Raw genomic sequence first — 22541 nt, 5'->3', positions numbered from 1 at the left:
TGAGAGAGAAAGTCATCCTGTTAAAGCGAAACCTGTTGTCTCCTCTCCTGCCTCCCCCTACCCCCACCATTATCACGGCCCAGAAGAGTGGGATGCTTGAGGGCATCCCTGTGGAATCAGACAGACGCTAGTTCAAATCCTGGTCCTGCCCTTTCGTAGCTGTGTAACCTGGGGCAGCAATAACAGGGTTATTTTTACTAGTCGTTATTTGTTGCCGATGACAGCACTCATCACAGGTGACATTTACTGAACGCTTACTATTCCAGGCCCTGCATTGGGTATGCATTTCTCATTTATTCTTCATAACCCTATAAGATAATCTTTCCCCTGCTGCTGCTGCTTCTTCCTTTTCCTCTTCTTCTTCCTCTTTTTCTTCTTTTTAAACTGGTGAGAAAACTTGGCCCAAAGTCACACTTACAGTAAATGAGAGAACTGGAATTTAGACCCAGTTGGTGTGACCTGGAGCCCGTGTCCTTGAAGCTGTCTGAGCCTATAGGGAATTTGGAGACTTCATAGGGAATAAAACCTCCTGCCTCACTGGGCCGTCATAAGGCTGAAACGAAGGGGAGAAGCTTGTGGACCACATCGAGGGAAGATGCACCGTGACTCCACAGTGGATTCCTTTTGTGGCATCTCTCTGATGCTTTCACTGACAGTGCTGAGGATCGGGCTGAGGCTGGGCGTCATCCTGGAAAATGGACACGTCGTGATTTGCGGAGCCATCGCCACCTACTGGTTGGTCCCGCCTCACCCTGACCAGCTTATCTTTAACATTGGCACGTGTTCTGTCTTCCCGAGGTTTTTCTTGACTTCTTTCCCATCTTCTAAATATAAAATATGTGCCTTATTTGTTTTTGTAGAAATACATTTTTGGGGGATGAAAAAACCGATGAGAATACTAGTTTGGTATTTTCCCAAGCGCGTCAGTGTCTGGCACGTGTACAGCATCTTTGTGGCCAGTTTACTGCGGGTCTGAAGTTCTAGCAGCAGTGGGCCGGGTAGAGTTGGAAAAGTCACGTTTCTGAGCTCTTGTGGATGGCTGTGGTTTGGCGTCATTTGTCAGCCTTAGTTTAGGTTTGTGGCCACAGAGGTCATCTGGGCACTTGTCTGATGCCTTTGGGTACCAGATGGTGCCACTGTCTCCTGGCAACGAGACTGAATCCTTAAGTTCACCCCAGGCTTAGGAGTTTGTAAGTGAAGCCCTGGGCTGTTTGGGAGAAATTCACATTTTAACTCACTCTCTGCTTTCTCAAGGCCTTTCTCCTCACAGCCAGCCAGCCTCCCTTCTGGGAACAGTGGCTATTGCAGGAGATTCCCGTGGGTCCAGGGACAGCCGTTCCCCTTCCAGGTTGACCCAGGCCTGGACTTGGCTGGCCTGCGATCTTAAATGACTTGGGTTTTTCAGGGTATCGTGAGAGGGTTGCTAGAATCTCTTAGAGACAGCCTGGGAAACAAATGCTCTTAAAAACTGCCTTGGAATTACTTTCCACTTTCCAGAAGAAGTCGCAGCAGTTCAGATGTTTAATTGTTTACCTTCGCTTGGTTCTAGTACAGCTGTAACCTGCATGCACCGACAGGTTTCAGGTATTGTCTTCTTTTTTTTGTCATTGTTTAAAAAAATATTTATTTGTTTATTTATTTATTTGGTTGCACCGGGTCTTAGTTGCGGCACGCAGTCTCCTTAGTTGTGGCATGCGAACTCTTAGTTGCGGCATGCATGTGGGCTCTAGTTCCCTGATGAGGGATCGAACCCGGGCCCCCTGCATTGGGAGCTCGGAGTCAGCCACTGCGCCACCAGGGAAGTCCCAGTATTGTTTTCTAAAGGATTCATTTATTAGTGCTTCTAGGTAGAATTAGATTTTAAATATTAAGGTAAACATGGAATTTAGCATAATCTGTAAATTCTGATTTTTCATCTCAAAGGATTAGGTTTAAAATTGTATCTTTGTGGGAATTCCTGGTGGTCCAGTGGTTAGGACTCTGCGCTGTCACTGTTGAGGGCCCAGGTTCAATCCCTGGTCAGGGAACTAAGATCCCATAAGCCCTGCGGCCAAAATACAAAAAAAAAAAAAATCTTTGTGATGTAACAATATGCAAATGAACTACTGGAGCCAGGAACAGTCTGATGGGAAACTCAGATGCAGTGAAATGTTTGTTTTATTAGTCGAGTTGTGGAATGTTTCTGTGGGGATGGTTATTCGCCTCTGGAAAGCAATCAACACAAAATACCCGGGACAGGCAGAGGCTTGGGCCCAGAGTTAACCTTTGAAAGGGGAAAAAAATGCAAAAGCAAGGGCTCAGGAGGCATCTGTAAGGATGGGATTTCCTTACTCTCTGGGATAGTGGAGTTTAGTGATGATTTCCGTTTCTTGATCCTCAGGAATTAAAGGCAGAATTTTCATCAGGTCACGTTTTTCAGTGCATAGCATTAGTGTATATCTAAAATGCAAATCTGTGTTGTTACTCAATGGCTTAAAATCTTGCAGTGAATCCCCTCCACTTCAGAACAGCATCAGAGGTCCTCACTACCAGCCTTGTTTCCTTGCTACACACCCTGCACTGTAGCCTGAGCCGTTCAGAACTCCGTGTGTGTGTGACAGACTTTTTACACTTTGCAGAAGGTTCTTAATGTTTGTAGCCTGAGCGGGTCTTAGAACCACTGAATGTTACCAGCGAGAACGTGAAGGGGGCTTCGTGGCCCTTTCCCCATGCTGGTTGTGAAGAAGGGCAGACTGGAGAGAAAGAGGGAAAATGTTTGTGCCTTCATTTCAGTGTCTGTGGGTCACCTAGTTGAACTCTTATGTTTTTGAAGAACTCTTATACTTTAAAGGCCTTGAGAGGTAGAGCTTTGTATATACAGGGTTTCCCAGACCTCTGAATAAAATATGGAATGTTGTTGGTCACATAGTTTGACTAATAATAGCTTCCATTTATTGAATCTGGCATCATAGACATGCCAGAGATTATACCAAATACTTACATCCGCATTATAGCCTGTTCTTTTTTTTTTTAAGTGTTATTTTTATTTATTTATTTTTTTGGCTGCATTGGGTCTTCGTTGCTGTGTGCGGGCTTTCTCTAGTTGCGGCGAGTGGTGGCTACTCTTCGTTGAGGTGCGCATGCTTCTCATTGTGGTGGTTTCTCTTGTTGTGGAGCACGGGCTCTAGGCGCGCGGGCTTCAGTAGTTGTGGCTCATGGGCTCAGTAGTTGTGGCACATGGGCTCAGTAGTTGTGGCACACGGGCTCTAAAGCACAGACTCAGTAGTTGTGGCGCACGGGCTCTAGAGCATAGGCTCAGTAGTTGTGACACACGGGCTCTAGAGCGCAGGCTCAGTAGTTGTGGCTCACAGGCCTAGTTGCTCCGTGGCATGTGGGATCTTCCCGGACCAGGGCTCGAACCCGTGTCCCCTGCATTGGCAGGCGGATTCTTAGCCACTGTGCCACCAGGGAAGTCCCTTCAGCCTGTTCTTACAACACCACTTATTTTAGAAGGTGGGAGAACCGAGGGGCAGATATCTTAAGCTTTGTCCAAGATCTCAAGCCAGGTTTGCTTCTCCTATGCTGAGCTGACCCTCATTTTCCTTCATTGACTTGACAGTTTAAAAAAAATTACTTTATGAATCAGTTACTGGGCCAGGGGCGTGTGTATGACAAGAGTGTCTTCATGTTACTTTCTGGAAGAATGTTTCGTAGCAATAATAATATCCAGTTACAAAGAGCTTTTACTTCCAGACGTATTTCTGTCTCCTCTTTCCTTTCGGGCTGTGGATTCTGGCTGCGCGGAGTCCTTCCAGGCTGTACTTGTTGCTCTGGACTCCAGACAGCTCAGGGATTCCCTCTCCTGCTAGTTATCCGTGGGCTCTGTTCCTTCATTTAAGGACTCACTGTTCGTTGACTCAGTCCAAGGGGTCTGAGGAATATGAGCGTAAACCAGATGCGGTCTTTGCAGTGAAGAGATGGTATGATTTATGTACATTTTGCTGCAACACAAGGTGGAGGTTGGTGAGTACTAGGAAAAGGGGGCAAAGAGAACCCCATAGTTGTCTAGAGGCCAGAGAATTGCACCTGGGGAGTTGGGGGGGGGGGCGCTTCGTGGAAGATCTGACATTCGTCTGGACCTGAAGGCGTGAGTGAGGTTTGGCTTTGTGGTCCAGGGTTGGGTAGGGAGAGGACCGGCGTCCCTGCCAGAGGGCACGGTGCAGGCAAAGGATGCTGATGGGGAAGGCAGGGACTTGTGAACCTAAGGGGAGCAGTGAGTGCCCATTTTCCTTTCGTCGAGGACAGGATCTGTGAGCTGGGAGAGTTCCCTGATGATCAGAGTTGCGTTTCCCAGCCTTGGGAGCCATGGGGAAGGTAGTTGGCAGAGCGGAGAAAGTCGAACAAGGAGGTCAGTGAGATGGTTGTTGCCATGTCGTGGCTCCAGGGTGGAAAGTTGCTGAAAAGGAACCAGACCCCAGATTGTTCTCTGGCCACCACGACGGCCAGGAGCGCTCAGGGACGCACAGTGTGGCTCCCAGCCAGTTCACCCTCCTTCTCCTCAGTGACCTTTCCCAGACCCCAGTGTGGTCCACTCGCTTGAGGTCTACACACCTGACTCAGGCCGGGGCTCCCTTTCCCGTCTCCACTTAGAAGAAGGGCAAACCAGGGAGAAAGAAGAAGGAAGATGTTTGGGGCTTCATTTACGGCAGATCCCCTCCAGCCGCTGCCCAGTCACCGCGTCACCACTCAGGCGTCCAGCGACGTCTCCCACCCAACACGTCCTAAAGGGAGCTCCTGACCTCACTCCCATCTGCTGTCCTCACGGCCTCCACCACGACCGCTGTGTCCTGTTGCTCAGGCCAGACCCCTTCGAGACATCCTCGGCCCTTCTGTGTCTCACACCTCGTGTGCAGTCCTTCAGGGAGTCCCGAGGACCAGGATGAAACGACATCTGTCTGGTCCAGACCATCTGGGTCCCCTGACAGTCACCTCCCGGCGGCGTCTTTCCTTGGCTGCCTTGGTCTGTCCTACACTCAGCAGCTAGAGTTGTTGTCTGGACGCGTGAGTTAGAGCTCGTCACTTCCCTGCCCAGAGCCCTGAATGGCTCCCGGCTGTCACTCAGGGCAAAGGCCAGAGCCCTGACACTGGCCTTCAAGTTCCCACATCGCTCACCCGACCCTTGCGTCCCCACTGGTCCCTCTCCATCCCCACCCTCGCTGCGGCTGTCCTCCCTCAGACCCATCAGGCATGCTCATGACTCCTGTCTCATTCCGGTGTCTGGAATACTCTTCTTCACCCCCCCCTCCCCTGCTGACACCTGGACCTCAGGAGGGCAGGAATCTGTTTGCATTTGATGTCCGGGAGATTATCCCTGGTTTAGGGCAAAGAAACCAGTCCTTTTATGGAAGCACATCGGCCTTCTTGTCTACTGATTAACTAGGATGAAACTGCTCTTGGCTTTTCAACAAAGTCAAGACTGCCTACAGGTGTGTCTGGTGCATCTGCAGTCTCCACCAAGGAGCACATTCTCTTCGGGGCACGTTCACGGTCAGGCTGCTGGGATGGGGTCACTAACCTACCACTGTCGAGGTTTGTGAGTTTCCATCTGGGGGAGGGCTGCAGGCATGCTTGTTTTTAAAATATCAGTGCAGGTAGCGTTTAAAGAATGTTTGGTGTAATTTGTTAGATATATATATTATTGCTTGTTAATTTTGAGCCTTAATCATGTGTTTAAACCTAAAATATATAAAGAAATGATGCAGCTACAATTTTTCTGTTTTAGTTGGCTTATTTATTCTTTGGACTTTTGTCCTCTTTATTTTCACATTGATTTTCAAAAGATTTTTCTTTTTTCTTTTTTTTAACTAATTTTATCGGAATATGGTTGCTTTACAATGTTCCGTTAGCCTCCACTGCACAGCAAAATGAATCAGCCATACACATACAGATATCCCCTCCCTTTTGGACTTCCCTCCCATTTAGGTCACCCCAGTGCATTAAGTAGAATTCCCTGTGCTATGCAGTATGTTCCCATCGTTGTCTATTTTATAAAACAATGCTATAGATGACCTTATTTCCAAAGCAGAAATAGAGACACACACGTACAGAACAAAAGATTTTTCTATATATTTTTATCATCATAATTTATTATTTAGCATCATAATTTGTTATACAGAACGTGTGTTTTAAGATCAGAGGGTGTTCCTTTTTTTTTTTTTTTTTTTTTTTTTTAGTTTGAGATTTACACTACTGGTAAAATTAACCTGGGTGAGTTGTTTAACTTTTGTTCCTCCATTTATTGTCTGTGGAGTGGAGATTCTAGTTCTTCTGATTGTAGGGTTGTTGCTGTTACCAGATGTGGTCACATACCTGCCTTATCTAAAGCGCTGGGTAATTGTTGGCTGCCATCTGGGACAGTTCAGAGTTTCAGGAAAACATCATTGATGACTTTGAGAGCAAAAGTCGTGCCTATAGCTGACGGCCTCTGGACCCATTTTATTTGTTTTAAAATTTTGCTTGAAAGCGCATCTTTACTCTTTCCCCATGTACACCCCACACTCCCTCACCCGCATGCCAGTGTCCACGGAATCACACACCCACGTCTCGCCTCCGTGCACCCCTGCCCCGTGTGTAAACACAGACCCTCACTCACGTGTTTGCTTCGGGCGTTGATTCCATGGGCAGAAATAAACATGGATCCTGACTTCTGGCTAGGAGCTTGTTCATGGAAGCTCTTTCCTCTTTCTATTTAGTACAGATCTGATTAAGTTCAACATTTATTCAGCTTCTGCCATGTGCCAGGCACTTGGCTGGACCTGCGGATTTAAAACTGGAGAAAAAGTGGTTCTGGCTCTTGTACAAAATAGACGGACACCTGCGGTTACCGTGTGTGAGGATGCCTTTTGTACCGGAAGTACATCTGCATGACGCTGCTGGGGCCCTGAGGGCACGGAGGGCACCAGTCTCTAGACGACGCCTGGAGAGGCGGGGATGGTGGCGGTACTTGGGGTGAGCCCACTCTCGGATGGGACCCTCCCTCCCGCCCTTGCCCTGTTCTCGGATCCCCGTTCCATCTGAGGGCATAGCGCTGGCCAGAGAATTAACGAACGTGTACTCCGGACTTTCCAGGGAAGGCCCGCTGTCAGATGCTCTGCTGTAGTCAGGCCCCGCATCTGACTTCTGCTTTGGAAGATTAAGTCCTCATGCAGGACAGGGAAGCATAAAATGGCGTGTTGGTTATCTTGAAAGATTTGCGTGTGTTGGGGACAGGGGGCAGGGAGGGGGGTCAGTGCCGAGAGACGTGCCCAGGGGTCTGCAGGTGGACCTGCCACGTGGACCGCAGGGGTTTCCAGCCTCCACTCAGGCAGCTGTGTCCCCCCCGCCCCCGCCGTTGCCCCCATGACTTTTCTCTTCCGTCTCATGAAATATGCCGTGTATTCGTGCAATGCCCACTGTGTGTCGCAGCCGCAGGGCAGTAAGGAAGGAGATGTGCGCCCTGCTCTCCAGGGGCCTCTTACACACACGCACCTGGAATTGAACACGGGTGAAGGGACCCAGGGATCATCACGTCACATGTTCTTTTCACTTGCTGATCCAGAGCCCGAGCCCAGAAAGAAATCACATCAGGTGGTTCTGCTCTATTCTCCAGTGAAGCCTCCTCTTCCTTGCAAACAATGAGCTTGGAGAGCCAGGCACGGCTGCCAGGTGCCCAACCCCCCCCCTCCCCCTATCTCCCTCCCTGGCACTGTTCTAGCAGCTGGGAGGTGGGGTGTGGGCAGATGGAATCCTTGCCCTCAGGAGCAACTGCTCTAGGTGGCCGGTGACAGATCAGTCTGTGGTTTGGATGAAGCAGGAAGTGCTGGGGTGGGATTGCAAGTTTAAGTAGGGCGGTTAGGAGGTCAGGCCTCTCTGAGAAGGTGACATTTTTTTTTTTTTTTCACACACACACACACACACACTGTATTTTATCTTTACAAGAGGTAAATCAACTGACACCAAGCATTGTAAATGGATGACCACAACAAAAGCAACAATGATTGCAATTACCAACCACAAAACACACTCTTACTATGTCATAATATTGACATTCAGTCCAGTAAATCCTCCACTGTAACAGCTCCTTTACTTTGCAGTGAAAATTGATTTGTATATTTTTTGCCTCTGAGTCCTTGTGGGATTTTTTTTTTAAATTCAAACAGAAAGTCACAAAAATTATAATCATCCTCATCAGTTCACTCAGTCCCATGTAATTAATTTTTTTTTTTCATCTTGATCTTTTGTTAGCACTTTTATGAGTTCATCAGTTTTTCATTAGAGTTCTGAAAATGCTTCTTCATTCAGTTCAGCAGTACAGTCCGTTACCAGAAACCTGTACTTGTCAGTCTTTTCCATGAATTCCTTGAAGATGAAACCCTTTTATAGGAACAGCTTTGCAAAAGCATCAGAATATACCCAGAACTGTCTGTAAATGACCAAAGACTTAAAAATGACCACGGTTAAAGATTTGATGAAAGTTCATAATAATGCAATTGACAAGGAAATTTAGTTATTTCTGAGATATACATTTTAAAGTAATAACTAGAATTACGACTTATAACATTATACCAGAACATATAAGATTTTTAGACATTTCATGTAATGTCTGAAACATTTATATTAACATATTTCCATGCAAATAACCCAAAGAAAGTTTAGTATTAGTTTTTTGTTTGTTTTTTTATACTGCAGGTTCTTATTAGTCATCAATTTTATACACATCAGTGTATACATGTCAATCCCAATCGCCCAATTCAGCATGAGAAGGTGACATTTGAGGAAAGATGCAAAAGGCTGTGAACAGGATGAAGCCCCCGGGGCGCTCATGTGGGTGGGAAGGAGACAGGGACCAATAGCCTGGCAGGATGAGGGAGCTGCTGGCCACTGATGCAGGGTCCGGGATCTGTGTGTTTCTAGAACGTGTTGATTTGGAAGCCGAAGGGAGCATGAAGGACCTGGGTCTGGTGCCCAGGTGCTTGTCATGGGGTTCAGCCGGTATTTAGACGTGGTGGTGGGTAGCACCTGCATGAGCTGAAGCTCAAGGTGAGCCTGGTGGTGACCCGCCAGGCTGTGGGACTCCTTTGCTTTAGTCGTCGGCCGCCCAGAAGCAGCTGGGCTCCTCCTTCTCCTTGCCGCCCCCATCTCTTCGACAGAGCTTCAGAGTTTTCAATGAAGCGGTGAAGGGGCCCCGTGCGGGAGGCGGTGTCAGCTGCTGGACCAGCCCGGCTGTCCTGGGCCTCGGCCTCTGTGCAGACGTCTGAGCAGAGACCACAGCGAATCTCATCTTTCTGTTTCAGACTGCCCGCTGGAGGATTCTGACCTGAAGGACACGTATCTCATCCCGAGAAACATCATGGCCGAGCCAGACTATATAGACGATGACAATCCTGAACTAATTAGGCCTCAGAAGCTAGTCAATCCTGTCAAAACATCCCGGAACCATCAAGACCTTCACAGAGAACTTCTTATGAATCAAAAAAGGTAAGATGCTTTCTTGAGCGGAGTTTTCCTTAGGGGACTTTTAAGGTAACTAGATTTAAGTTTAGTTAGGTTTACAAAAGCTTCGAAGAGTTGTTTGTTTCTTTTTTTTTTTTTTTTTTTAATTTATTTATTTATTTACGGCTGTGTTGGGTCTTCATTTCTGTGCGAGGGCTTTCTCTAGTTGCGGCAAGTGGGGGCCACTCTTCATCGCGGTGCGCGGGCCTCTCACTATCGCGGCCTCTCTTGTTGCGGAGCACAGGCTCCAGACGCGCAGGCTCAGCAGTTGTGGCTCACGGGCCTAGTTGCTCTGCGGCATGTGGGATCTTCCCAGACCAGGGCTCGAACCCATGTCCCCTGCATTGGCAGGCAGATTCTCAACCACTGCGCCACCAGGGAAGCCCCCGAGTTGTTTGTTTCTTGACCATATTTAACACTTCCTATTCCTTTCGCATCCTTGAGTCAGGGCATCCATGATGTAAAGCCGTCTGCGGGCTCAGCTGCCGGCCCCAGGGTCTCTCGGAGTTCTGTGGTCCTGGGTCCCCTTCTCAAGTGGATGCGTATTTTAGAATTTGTACAAAAAGGGCTGGATTAAGGATAAAAGAGGGTGTCCTACGTCGAAGAGGAATACATTATTGCTTAGATTTGTAAAAATTCTGAATTTTCCCCATATATTTGGGGAAATGTGAGAACAGATACTGCCCACTTCAGCATTTATAGAGTGGCAGGGAGAAGTCTCTAGAACCACATCAGACTTAACAGTAGATAAGGACCCCCTTTCTTGTGTTTTCGTTTGCTTGTTTTTAGGTAGCATTTTAAATGATTACTGTCATCATTTTTATTATTATTAATTTTTTTTTGGAGAGGAGCAAAACATTTACCTTCAGTCTTCTTTGTAAACCATTTGTTAGTTCCATCTGTGTCATACGTAATTTTGGGCATTGGGTTCGGTATACTCTGCTTTTTTTAATTTTGAAAACTTATTTTATTTAAGTATAGTTGATTTACAATGTTGTGTTAATTTCTGCTGTACAGCAGAGTGATTCAGTTATACATATATATATTCTTTTTCAGATTCTTTTCCATCATGGTTTATCACAGTGTATTGAATATAGTTCCCTGTGCTATACAGTAGAACCTTGTTGTTCATGCATTCTATATATAATAATCTGAATCTGCTAATCCCAAACTCCCCATCCATCCTTCCCTTACCCACCCCCCTTGGCAACTGCAAGTCCTCTTTATGTCTGTGAGTCTGTTTCGTAGATAAGTTCATTTGTGTCATATTTTAGATTACACATATGAATGATATCATATGGTATTTGTCTTTTTTTTTCCGATTTTGCTTAGTATGATAATCTCGAGGTCCATCCATTTTGCAGCAAATGGCGTTATTTCATTCTTTTTTATGGCTGGTACTCTGCGTTTTAAGTGATTATGGGCAGGGCTACTGGACTGGGAGAGCTGAGGATGAAAAGTTGCTTTATTTATTAGGACACAAGGTTACGTCTTCTAAGATCTATTAAGCTTCATTTAGAACTGTTTTCAGATCTTCATAGTAAAACTGTTTGCTGATCTGAGTTGTGGAAATGTGGGTCACTCATTTGCTCTCTCTTTGCTAAGCCTTGGTGAAAAGGTAGCTACTGCCCACTGCACTGAAAGATGTGCAGACTAAGCTAAGCATTGGGGTAATGTTTTGGAAGAAAGGCCTAATTAAAAATAAAAATAAAACATTTTAAAAAGGGATGAGGGGGCATTTTTATGGCAGTCCTCCGTCAGAGTGTACCTCTGCCAGAACTCATATCTTCTGTCCCAGGAACTCTTTGTAACTACATTTCTCCCTCCAGATGTGGGAATGTGACTTACTTTCTGTCCCCAGCACACTAGCGTGCTGCCTGAATAAAGCTTATTCAGTAGAATGTGAGTTTGATCCTTTTTGAATAAGTCCTTAGCTTCTACCTGTCTTTGTCGCGTAAAAACAACAACAAAACCGCCAAGGATTTGGTATCATCACACCCAAAGCAAAACAAGACTGTATACGTTCCTAAGCAGGCCAGAGAATTTGGAGGCCGTCCTACCTGGGAAACCGTGTCTGCATTTTGGTGGGAAGATGGGAAGTTTAATATCCTCTAAAAGAGAGTAGCCGAATGGTTTTCTAAACCAAATAATTTTCTGATTGTCTTTACCTCTTGGATCTCAGTTCCCTTGCCTGTCAAATAGGAGTAGGAGACTTAGTTAATCTCTAAGGAACATTCTAGTTCAAACTGTTGTTGGGTTTTCATTTTTTCTACTATATCTATGAAAAAGCTCCACGTCAGAATAGAGACAAAGGGAAAGCAAAGTTGGTGGAATAGTTGTTCTTTGAATTAGAGGCTATAGACTACTCTGCAGAAATGTATTTAGTAGCCTGGGTCTGTCTGTGTAAAACATTACATTCAGTTTGTGCAACTGAATCTGTTTCCAGATTTCCTGGAGTAGGCACATTCTGTGAAAATGGACCTCGTTCCTGTTTGCCTTTCTCTCGCCTGTTCTTTCTTTTCCTTGTTTTCACAGCTGACTCCTTAACCAGGTCCAGCTCAGCTAATTTTGAAGAATGCTCGTGTTCACTCGGGCACAGTGGTGTAGAGAGGACCTGGGCTTTGAGGTCAGGGAGAAATGGTATGAATCCTGGTTTGCCATTGAACTTGACCTACCTTTTATGATCTTGGACAGGGTCTTCCTTCCTGTGATCTGTTTCTCCATCTCTAAAGTAGGGGATAAAGATATCTTTCTTATAAAAAATGAAAGTAAATGAGAGCATGTTTAAATACCTGTTAGAACACCTGGCATAAAAGAAGTGCCCATTTAGTCCCATCTTCCCCCTTCCTATGTAGCATCATCTGAAATTTCCTGTTGCTTTTTCCCCTTTTTCTCTGAAAAGTTCTGGTCTGGTTGTAGAAGTACGTTAAAAAAAAAAAAGGAAAATTAAAGGGAGGTTTCAAAATCAAACGAATATATCTTATCCTATGCCTTCAGGTTTTTTCAAGGTAAAATCTTAGTTTGGTAGGATCCTCTTATTAGGAATACACCTGGCTTTAGAGTGAAAACTTCTCAAGCAGTTTCTTCTCTTTTATTCATCTTCTAATCATGCATGCTTTTTAGAGACTGTGGGGTTTTTATTTCTGTTTTAGTGCCAAATAATAGAAAGTATCACATCAATAATATGTATATATTTGGTTAAAGGATAGTCATACTTGCTTACTGGTTTGTACCATAATGAACCTCTGTTTACTTGTCTGCAGTTTGTAAAGGGCCTTCCCATATTTTATCCAGTGATCTTTCCAGCAACCCAGCGTGTGTTGTCTTGGGGTTGTTCTCATTCGACGTGTGAATGAGAGGAAACTCAGAGTCATTGGCTGAAGAGTCTTTTCAATTTCACATGATAGTTTTATTGGAATAAAAAAAGGGTAGAAATCAACATAGAATTACAGGCAGTTTAAATTAAAGACAGCAATGAATCAAATTTAATAACCATATGAATGAGAAGAAGGGGGCGGGGTAGGAGAGGGAGAGAGAACTGAGATGAACACGGAACAGGCTCTGTGGAGCTTCTGCTCTGCGTGGCCGCAGTTTCACTCAAAGACCTGTCTCGGTCCAAAGAGCTGCGTTGCTTGGGAGAGCATATCCTCATAGGTATTCTAACGCCGTATCCTGCAGCCTTTCAAGTATATCATTCTGCTCCTCTATTGGCTGTCTTTTGGACCCAGCTAAGTTTCAGGTTAAAAGTCTTTAAAGTTTGATCTGGTCACAGCTTACCACTAAGTCTGACAATTAAGACCCTGTGTCAGGTTCTCGGATTCTTTGTTCCCATAACAAGGCAGATTGCAAGAGGCATTATTTTTGGTAGTTGAAAGATCAGTGTTCAAGAGGTCTTAAAAAATGAGAATATTTCCAATATAATTTAGAGAGGATCTGTCTTCCCTAAAAAGAGTACTCTTGGGGCAAACATAGAATACCCGGCTACTCTACATCCCTCCCGTTGGCTCTTTGGCTTGTACATCTCAGTCGACAGTTCTGGGTCCCCTTGTTTTCGGTCACTCTTCAGTTGGTGCGCTTTGTTAGACAAATAGACCCTCAGCAATTGCTTATTGCCGTGCAACATGGAAACAAAATATGGGAAGTCGAGGTAGAAATATTTACACTTGAATCCGTGCAGGTAGAAATGGCTCAGTCATAAATGTGGAGCAGGGCAGGCCAAACCAGGGGATTCCAGGATTCAAGGTCAAGGGCTTGAAAGCCAAAGGCAACCCTTCCCCTCCCCGCTACAGAAACATATTAGGCCAGGAGGTGTTTGGCTGGGTGGGCAGGGGACGGGAGCATGCCGTGTTAGAGTTTGCGCCAGACCTGCCTCTGCCTCGGTGCTGACCTGCATGAGGAGGCGGTCTCCCTTTTACGGGTTTAAGTGTGGCTGGTGTGGAGGTGGAGTGGCGTGAACGTAGACCGGTCCAGTCGGCCCCTGAATGTGTTCAGTGGTTTATATGAAGTGTGAAACGGACCATTAAACGTTGTCTGTACATTTCCATCAGTGGCGGTGGGAGTATAAATTGTTGCGGCCTATTTGGAAAGCAGTTTCACGGTCCACGTCCAAATCCAAAATGTGCAGACGCTTAGCCAGCAGTTCTGCTTCTGTGAATGCAGCCAACAGAGATGCTTGGATAGGAGAAATATAAATGGACAAGGAAGCTCCTCGCCTCCTTGCGTTCAATAGGGAACAACTGGAAACAACCTAAATGTCTCTCATTATGGACATGGCAAAATTTGGGCATTTCTGTACTCCGATAAGGGTATAGATAGTATGGAGCACACTGTAAACAGTGAGTTATCTGTGGGTGCAGGAATGGGGAGCAGTCCATGGGTGCAGGGCCTCTACCTTGTACAGTTTTCGGGGCCACCATTCACCTAGATTACAGAGCACGTGATGCACCCCGTAGATGTCTAACAGGGAGGGTCTAGGTGTGCTTTCACTTTTTATCTTGCATGTATGTATATAACACCTAACCTCTCTCTTTTTTTTTCCCAAAGAGCACGTATTAATTTAAAAAATCGGCTTGGTCCGCTGTGATAGTCACGAGAAGCAGTTCCGGAATAACTGTTGGTCTTGGGTGGTACCAAGTAGTGGTGGCACGTGGGCTCAGTAGTTGTGGCTCACGGGCTCTAGAGCGCAGGCTCAGTAGTTGTGGCATGTGGGCTCAGTAGTTGTGGCTCACGGGCTTCAGTAATTGTGGCTTACAGGCTCACTAGTTGTGGCACACGGGCTTGGTTGCTCCGCAGGTCTTAAGCAGTTGTCAGTCATAAAGGGATTGAAAGTTCTTGTTAGTTGAATTGATTGAAGAGAATCAACATTGTCATGCAGAGACTGATACTGTAATTTTTATGAAATTTGGAGCTTATTTCTGTCTTGCTATCTCTGCAGCCTGATCCAGTTTTATACTCAGAGAATCACATAGGCAGTGCTTGACTTTTTCCATTCAGCATAGAAAGTTAAGTGAGCTGCTTGATAAAATATTAACTAAATTTGTATGACTTCTTCACTATTATAAGTGCAGGACATTTATCATATAAGCACCATTTTCCTGAGTTTTGTGTTACTAAATATTTTATCTTACTGCACCACTGTGTAAAATCTTTGAACAGAAAATGCATACCGTATATTAGTTAAACCCATTCACGTGTTGTGATAGAATGCCAGCTTAATGCGTCATACACCAGAGTTTGTTCAACAGCTTTTGCGTAAGCCAGAAGCACTTAATAATGGTTGAGATTAATTTCACCAGTGAATTATAGTTTGAAATTTAAATTTTGCAGGTAGCTAAATTCCTAATCCTAAAATTTAAATCCCTTAACTCTGTCTGTACTGTCATACTGAGACTTTTTAATAGTCATGAAACTGAGTGGGTCTTTACTCAGATTATTTACAAACATTTTCCGGTGCTCAATGACACTTAAGTCTATTGGAGCGAAGTACCATAAGCAACTTTTCTTATTACACTGAGTAAGATTTAATTTCCAGAATAGTCTGTCTATACTTCTGTCCTCCTCATACAATCTTAATAACTGTGAAATAAGTTGTAAATCGCAAAAATAACCCATCTCTTTTATTTCACTGGAAATATGGCTGAACTTAATATTTCTTTTTTTTTTTTTTTTAAATAAATTTATTTATTTATTTATGGCTGCGTTGGGTCTTCGTTGCTGCGCGAGGGCTTTCTCTAGTTGCGGCGAGCGGGGGCCACTCTCCATTGCGGTGCACGGGCTTCTCATCTCAGTGGCTTCTCTTGTTGCGGAGCATGGGCTCTAGGCACGCGGGCTTCAGTAGTTGTGGCATGTGGGCTCAGTAGTTGTGGCTCACGGGCTCTAGAGCGCAGGGTCAGTAGTTGTGGCACGTGGGCTCAGTAGTTGTGGCTCGCAGGCTTCAGTAGTTGTGGCTTGCAGGCTCTAGAGCACAGGCTCAGTAGTTGTGGCACACGGGCTTAGTTGCTCTGCGGCATGTGGGATCTTCCCGGACCAGGGCTCGAACCCGTGTCCCCTGCATTGGCAGGCGGATTCTTAGCCACTGCGCCACCAGGGAAGCCCCTCATTCTATTTTTTTAAAACCGAAAGTTCTGCTAATGAAAACTGGGAAAGGGAGGACATATATGTTATTTTAACTCTGTCCTTTATCTTCAGTGATGGAATCTACTGACGTTTACTCTGTAAACAGCAACTTTGCAAAATCATTTATTATGATCTTAAAAAGAGGTAGAGAGGAGAGATGCCAGAATTTTTAAAAATCACCACTAGATAGATGTGGAAGTGTGACACCGAGGATTATTTTACAGATGTGTTAGGGTGAACTTGAAAGAGATTGAGGCAAGGGTGGTGTTGAGATTCTTAGAGCCAGAGCACGTTTCGGAAATTCTTTCAGTTAATGGCAACTCACGTGACTCCTAGTTGATCCGTCGCATTAGCTGATTGAAGCAGAGTGGAGAACAGCCACGGAGGTCGGTCGGTCGACGGGCCTGTCCTGCAGACGCCCGGGTGTCCTCAGCAAGGCCAGCAGGCGTGTGGAGAGGCGCACAGGCCACCTCGGTCTGAGGCTGATTCAGCAGCACTGGTTTCCTGCAGCCCAGGAAAGCACCGGTGCCTGTTGGGGCCACGTGTGCATGTGTGGACGCGTGCGATGGCTTTGTCACTCACCCCCTGGGCTGCCTGGCATTGATAACGTTCTTCCTGTTCTGTGGCTTGTTTCTCTTTTATTGCCAAAGTTAATAAAGAGTTGAGATGACTCAGGGGCTAGTGGAGACTGGCTCAAGAGAGAGAGGATGGTGAAGAGGGGGAGCCCGGACTAGAGAAATCCTGAGGAATTGGCCGAGGACATGGAGGCCAGGCAAGTCCCAGCTGACCGTTAACATAGACAGAAATCCCACCTGCGAAGATGCCAGTGAATGTCCTTCTCCTGACCTGCCTCAGACATTTCAGATGGGGGTTGCTAGGGAATGGCCCGAGTTTGGGTTTTGTTTTGCCCCATTTGAAGAGACGGCAGCCTGATTGATCTCTCCCCAATGTCGAGGTCCCCTGAAGCCTGACTTCTGTGTGTGTTGTCGGCAGTTGAAATGGTTCCAGAGCACGGGGCTGGGATTCGGGATCCAGGTTCTCCAGGGCCATGCCCCCAGCAATGATGGAAGCTTGGACGTGCCTTTAGATGTGCAAGAATCCTCTCCCAAGTCTGAAACATGAAGGGTTGGAAGAGGTTTCTGGGCCATTTGGTTGTTGAAGTTTCTGTGCTAGCTTCTCTTGAGGCTGCATGTAGTACTTGGGGTCAGGGGCTCGAGCCTGGGAAGCTTCCCCCTGCAACATCTTCCTCTCTATGGTGGGTGACCGTCCCACCCACCGAATGAGCATGCTGTCCCCCACCTTCCCCACCCAAACCTCCTGCACTAACCTCCCTTGCATGACCTAGTGTCTGGCATACAGTAGGCGCTCAGAACGATTTTATCGAGTGATGGGTTTTGCTTACTGTTGGAAGGTACTCTTGCCCTTTCTTTCATGCTCATGAATTTCTGAGGCCCCCAGTGTTGACTGTTAGCTGGTGGTAGGCGTCACAGTCATGCTAAGTCACTAGACCCCTCTTCTGTGGTTGATGCCTAAAATTTCTATTCATGAAAGTTGCATCCATTAGATTAAAACTTTTAAATGTTGTTAATGCTTTAAATATTTTTTTAATTAAAAAAATTTATTTTTACTAGTTTTAATTTAAAAAAAATTTTTGAAGTATAGTTGATTTACAATGCTGCATTCATTTCAGGTGTACAGCAAAGTGATTTGTTAATGCTTTTTTGCAGGGGACTTGCCCCTCAGAATAAGCCAGAACTGCAGAAAGTGATGGAAAAGAGAAAACGAGATCAAGTAATAAAGCAGAAGGAAGAGGAAGCACAAAAGAAGAAATCTGACTTGGAAATAGAACTATTAAAACGGCAGCAGAAGTTGGAGCAGGTAGGGGTGATTGGGGTGAAAGGTGTTTTTTTTCTTGTTGTTGATTAAGGGGTACAATATATTGATTTGGTACATTTGTATTGCAATATGATTGCCATCGTAGTGCTAACTCACGCCTCTGTCGCATCATATAATTATCATTTCTTCTAGTGGTGGGGACAGTTAAGTTCTAGTCTCTTAGCAACTTTCATGTTTATAATCGTTTTGTTGTCGATAATCCCCTTACTGTATATTAGGTCTCCAGGACTTAACTTCTCTGCTAGTTGCGAGTATTTACCCTTAAATAGCATCTTTCCCATTCCCCTAGCTAGTCACCATTTTACCCTCTGCTTTTACGGTTTTACTGTTTTTAGATTCCACATGTGAGAGAGATCATACAGTACTTGTCTTTCTCTGACTTATCTTGTCCTGAGAAATAAAGGGTGCTGGAACAAGCAGAATTTCCCAGACACGTCAGATGTAAATGTTTTTATACCATGAAAGGAAAAGCTGAGACAGGTGTCTGCAGATGGACTAAAATACACTCAAGATAAAGGGAAGGATTCTGTTGAGGACCTAGAAGGGATTCCGGAGGCAAAGCCCAAACCAGGGAATATCACAGAATTCACAGCCCAGTGCTGGGAGCTCAAGCACTTGAGTGAAGTTCAGCTTCACTTAAGACTGTGGAGCAAGTGCGTGTTGCCCTCGGCTCCTGTTTTAAGTTTTGGCCTTAATCTTTAGGCTCTCGTCACCCCTCGGTATTTCAGCAACAACGAGTCAGCTGCTGCTTCTGCGCAGAATTCTTACCCCAGGACCTAGATCCAGCCACATATGTCAAAATATAAATCTATTTCAAGTGGAGACCAGGAGAAACTTCCTTCCGTTGGGAAATGAAGTCGTTAGGGACTTTGGAAAGAGGAACAGTGTTTTTGGAAAGCCTCTCCGTTTGTAAATAATTATTTTCCTGTTTCTGAATTCTGTTTAGCTTGAACTTGAGAAGCAGAAATTGCAGGAAGAGCAAGAAAATGCCCCAGAGTTTGTGAAGGTTAAAGGCAATCTCAGAAGAACAGGCCAAGAAGTGGCTCAAGCCCAGGAGTCGTAGGTCCGGGCTGCAGAGACCGTGCACCCAGCCCAGGGCACACAAAAAGTGTGTGCAGGGGTCTCCCCAGTACTTAACCTCAGGGCCAAAGCCCCTGGAGAGAATCCCAGCCAGCAGAGAACTGTTACTTTGAAAAGAGTTTGGTTTTGGTTTTCCTACCATCCGGGTGGATCAGTTACCTGTGACTGTTGCAGTTCCTATTCGCCAAACGAAGGACGTTGCCCAGCCTTTAAGTTGGGATAATGGACCTGTGTTCAAAGACTTAAAAAATAACAACAACAAGAAAAAAAGGAAGAGGACACTGGCATAAATTCCTGAGAGTTGCACTACTTGGTTTTTCTTTCAAGCCAAGTTTAGTGGGGCACAGAGCCTTTTTTCTTTTAAAATGTAAAGAAAATGTGTTTCGTTCTTCCTTTAGTTACCCATTCAATAATGTAGATCGTGCAGAAATGCGTTTGATCTATTATATCCACTGTTTGTACATTCTGTTTTCTTGTCTGATTTACACTTTCACCCACGTTAGGCTTAATGCCAGAGAATGTTAGTATTCGTGTGGAACGCAGTTCTTACCTTTGTTGGCATTAAGATTCAGAAATAGAGTGAGGAGTTTTAAAAATATGGGAGCAAAGAAATACATAAACAAGACTACGTAAGCGTCTGTCTTGATCTTATTTTCATTCCTGTTGCTTCCCTGATGCTTCACGGTGACCTACTTCAGGGAAGGTCCATCATGTAAATCCATGTATTGCTTTGATAACTGTTAGGGGTTTTGTTTTCTTTTATTTTGTTGTTAAGTTTCTTGCTCAGTGAGGCCTTTTATGTGAAATAACCTCCCAGTCCTTTGAGGAATAAAAACTAGTCCGTATAACCCAACTTCAGTGTCAAAAAGTAGAGGGTCCAAATCTTTTGGTTTCTCCTGAGAGCGGTATGGGGAAAGCTCCCACGTGGAGCTGTGAAGGAAGAGTTCTTTGGGTATTTTAATGTGAGTCAAATGTGGATTGGTTTCAAGGAGGCCCATTTGGAAGATATATAGCATTTATACATTTCTAATATTATTTGAATCCAAGCTTTGAAATTTTCTGGTTAATGATCACCTAGCTCTTTGCCCTTTTTTCTTGTGAAGAAAGGCTATCTCGCCACTACCTTAGTGATGGCGATGCGTTGGTAAGGATGATGTGTTGTGACTACTGTTGATCTCTCAGGAACAGCTGAGGGGAAGGGGACGCTGCCCGGTTTGTGCTCTCCAGCTGGCATGCTATACTCCACACGAACCCTGAGTTACCAACTACAGCCAGATTCTTCACGCAAAATCCCTTTTCTATTGCCGGGATGGGCAGGGCAACATTCTACTTGGGGTGGTCTAGAAGAATTTGTGTGGATTCAGTATGTTCTTTGTAGAAACGATTCAGCCAGTCATTCCTACATTGAAGGCTCTTCTCATAATTTCTTTCAAGAGTCATAGAAAGCTGGATCCCGAGCTTTTGAATCCTTAATAAGCCTAAGTAGAAATTAGCATTCTATGGGAATTCTGTAGTTTTCATGGTTGGTGATTAGGATCCTGTTCATCCCTAATGTGGACAGGACAAAAGTAAATGCATAGATAATACACTGCTAGTCATAGAACATGTTGATTACACCTGAAATGGATGATTTCTCTCATCAGCAAGTATTATTTGAATAAATTATGAGGTGCTTAAGGTACAATGTTGCTCTATCATAATTTACTTTTGAAGGATGGAATGGTAACTATTTTTTTCCATCCTTCTTCCTTTTCAGAGAGGAAAGAGCATTAACCAATCATCTTGAAAGTACGTTTCTGATTGTACGTTGACTAGAGTTCTGCCCCTGTGTATACGGACTAGTGATGCAATTTGTAAAATGAAGATTCAGGAGTAGCTCATAGCCTTTAATCCAACCGGATAGGTAAGATCTCTAGATTCTGTATCCTTGAAACAATTCTGCCACTTGAGAAAATTCTCAAGGGCCCTAACAGGCTCCTTTAGAAGGACCAATTCTGTTCCTAGAATTTACCTAGAATGCATTCTTCACTGGGAAAAAATAAATTCCAAGAGCGTTTCCCTCCCAATCTCACTCACAAATCTGCAAAATTATTAGTGGTTAGTAGTCCAAAGTTTGGCCAAAAGAAGACTTGTAAATAGTGTCAAGTGATGTCTCCTCACTAAACAGTGGAATGTACAGATAGAAAAGCTCTTTGAAATTGCCAGATCAGCTCAGCCTATAAGCCTGAGTTTAAAAAGACGTCATTCTCCCTCCACACTTTAACACTGTACAGTCCAAACCCCTAGGACTCATGGACATCCAAGCAGTTTTGTGCTTTGAGCCAATTTTTGAGAAAAATGGCTCCATTTTTCCACTCTGCGGTTTTCTTAAAATAGCTCAATGTTTTCTAGTCTCCGAGTAGTGTTGCTTTCTAAGCTATCACAGTTGACTTTATTCTTCTACTCTGAAAAATTTTGACTTGTTTGAGTGTATATAATATATATAAAGGGAGCCTTAATGGATTTGTTTTCATAATTTAATATTTTTTGTATTTGCTCTTGTATAATTGTTTTTAATGGAAAGTATTACAGAATTGAGGGTGGAATTCTTAGAACCAAAGTTATTCTTAATAAAAATCACCACACGCTTGGACCATGCATCTGTGTTTGTCTGATGTGTTTAAGACGGATGTCTGGAACTGATGGGGGGTGGGTGCTGTGTTCGATTCAAGGATTAGAAGGTGGTTCGAGGGTTTCCCTCTGATGGCCTTCCCCCCAAATCAGTTATGTCCTCTTGCCTTGTGTCAGTCAAGGCTGGCGATTTATTCTGTCAAGCAAATTCATGCTAAGGTATTATGCTACACCTTGCTTAGAATATATGGTATTTTAGCAGCAGCTGTCCGTTCTTCAGATCAAAGTATTCTGAATTTTAGGTAGCTTGGTAGGACAGTGGGAGATATATTTTGGGAAGGGCCGTTTTTTAGTCCTTGCGAGCACATATGACATGTCATAAGTATGACCATGAAATTATTTTGCTTATTCAGCTAAATTAATTTCATCCTCTAAGAAGTCACTTTGGGAAGCTGTACACATGACTGCATTATACTGTTGGTTGAAATAGCTCGGAGAGTGAAGTTTCTATACTTTGTCCTTATTTTCCACCCCCAAATTACTCCTCAGCTTAGTCACCCAACTCCTAATGTCTTTGGACTCTTTTGAAAAATTAAATCTACTCAGAGCAGTGAAGATTTGCTATGTCTAGGGTTATACCATGAACTCCAAAGGCCGTTGAAGAAGGTGGGCTCCAAAAATAATTTGAAGAGTGGCTACATCCTTGGAATAACAAGGCAATTTTCCAAGGTGACAGTTTTGAGGCTGTCAGTCCATTTCACTGGACCACTGTATGTTCCCTACAATAGTAGTCATAGACTTGAAAGAAGACAGAGGTCAATTAATATGTT

At 44.6% G+C, this 22541-nt stretch overlaps 1 protein-coding gene across 5 annotated transcripts in view; it reads left to right on the top strand.

The window, feature by feature from the left end:
- FAM107B (family with sequence similarity 107 member B) overlaps positions 1-21738 on the top strand; it is an 82056-nt gene extending 60318 nt beyond the window's left edge. For 4 of the 5 annotated variants that reach the window (XM_082385731.1, XM_082385734.1, XM_082385733.1 and 1 more), the window contains exons 2-4: positions 9312-9495; positions 17853-18003; positions 18968-21738. In XM_082385731.1, the coding sequence (XP_082241857.1) occupies positions 9368-9495; positions 17853-18003; positions 18968-19084 (396 nt within the window). In that variant the 5' untranslated portion in view covers positions 9312-9367 and the 3' untranslated portion in view covers positions 19085-21738. Of the gene's footprint in view, positions 1-1561; positions 1585-9311; positions 9496-17852; positions 18004-18967 lie in introns of those variants that run through there. The other variant, XM_082385730.1, reaches the window with a different exon arrangement.
- Positions 21739-22541: the final 803 nt, after the last annotated feature.

This window comes from Balaenoptera borealis, assembly GCF_965194805.1.
Source record: "Balaenoptera borealis genome assembly, chromosome: 3".
NCBI classification, from domain to species: Eukaryota; Metazoa; Chordata; class Mammalia; order Artiodactyla; family Balaenopteridae; genus Balaenoptera; species Balaenoptera borealis.
Note: the sequence above shows the minus strand (reverse complement) of the source record. Positions and strands in the feature narration are given on the sequence as shown.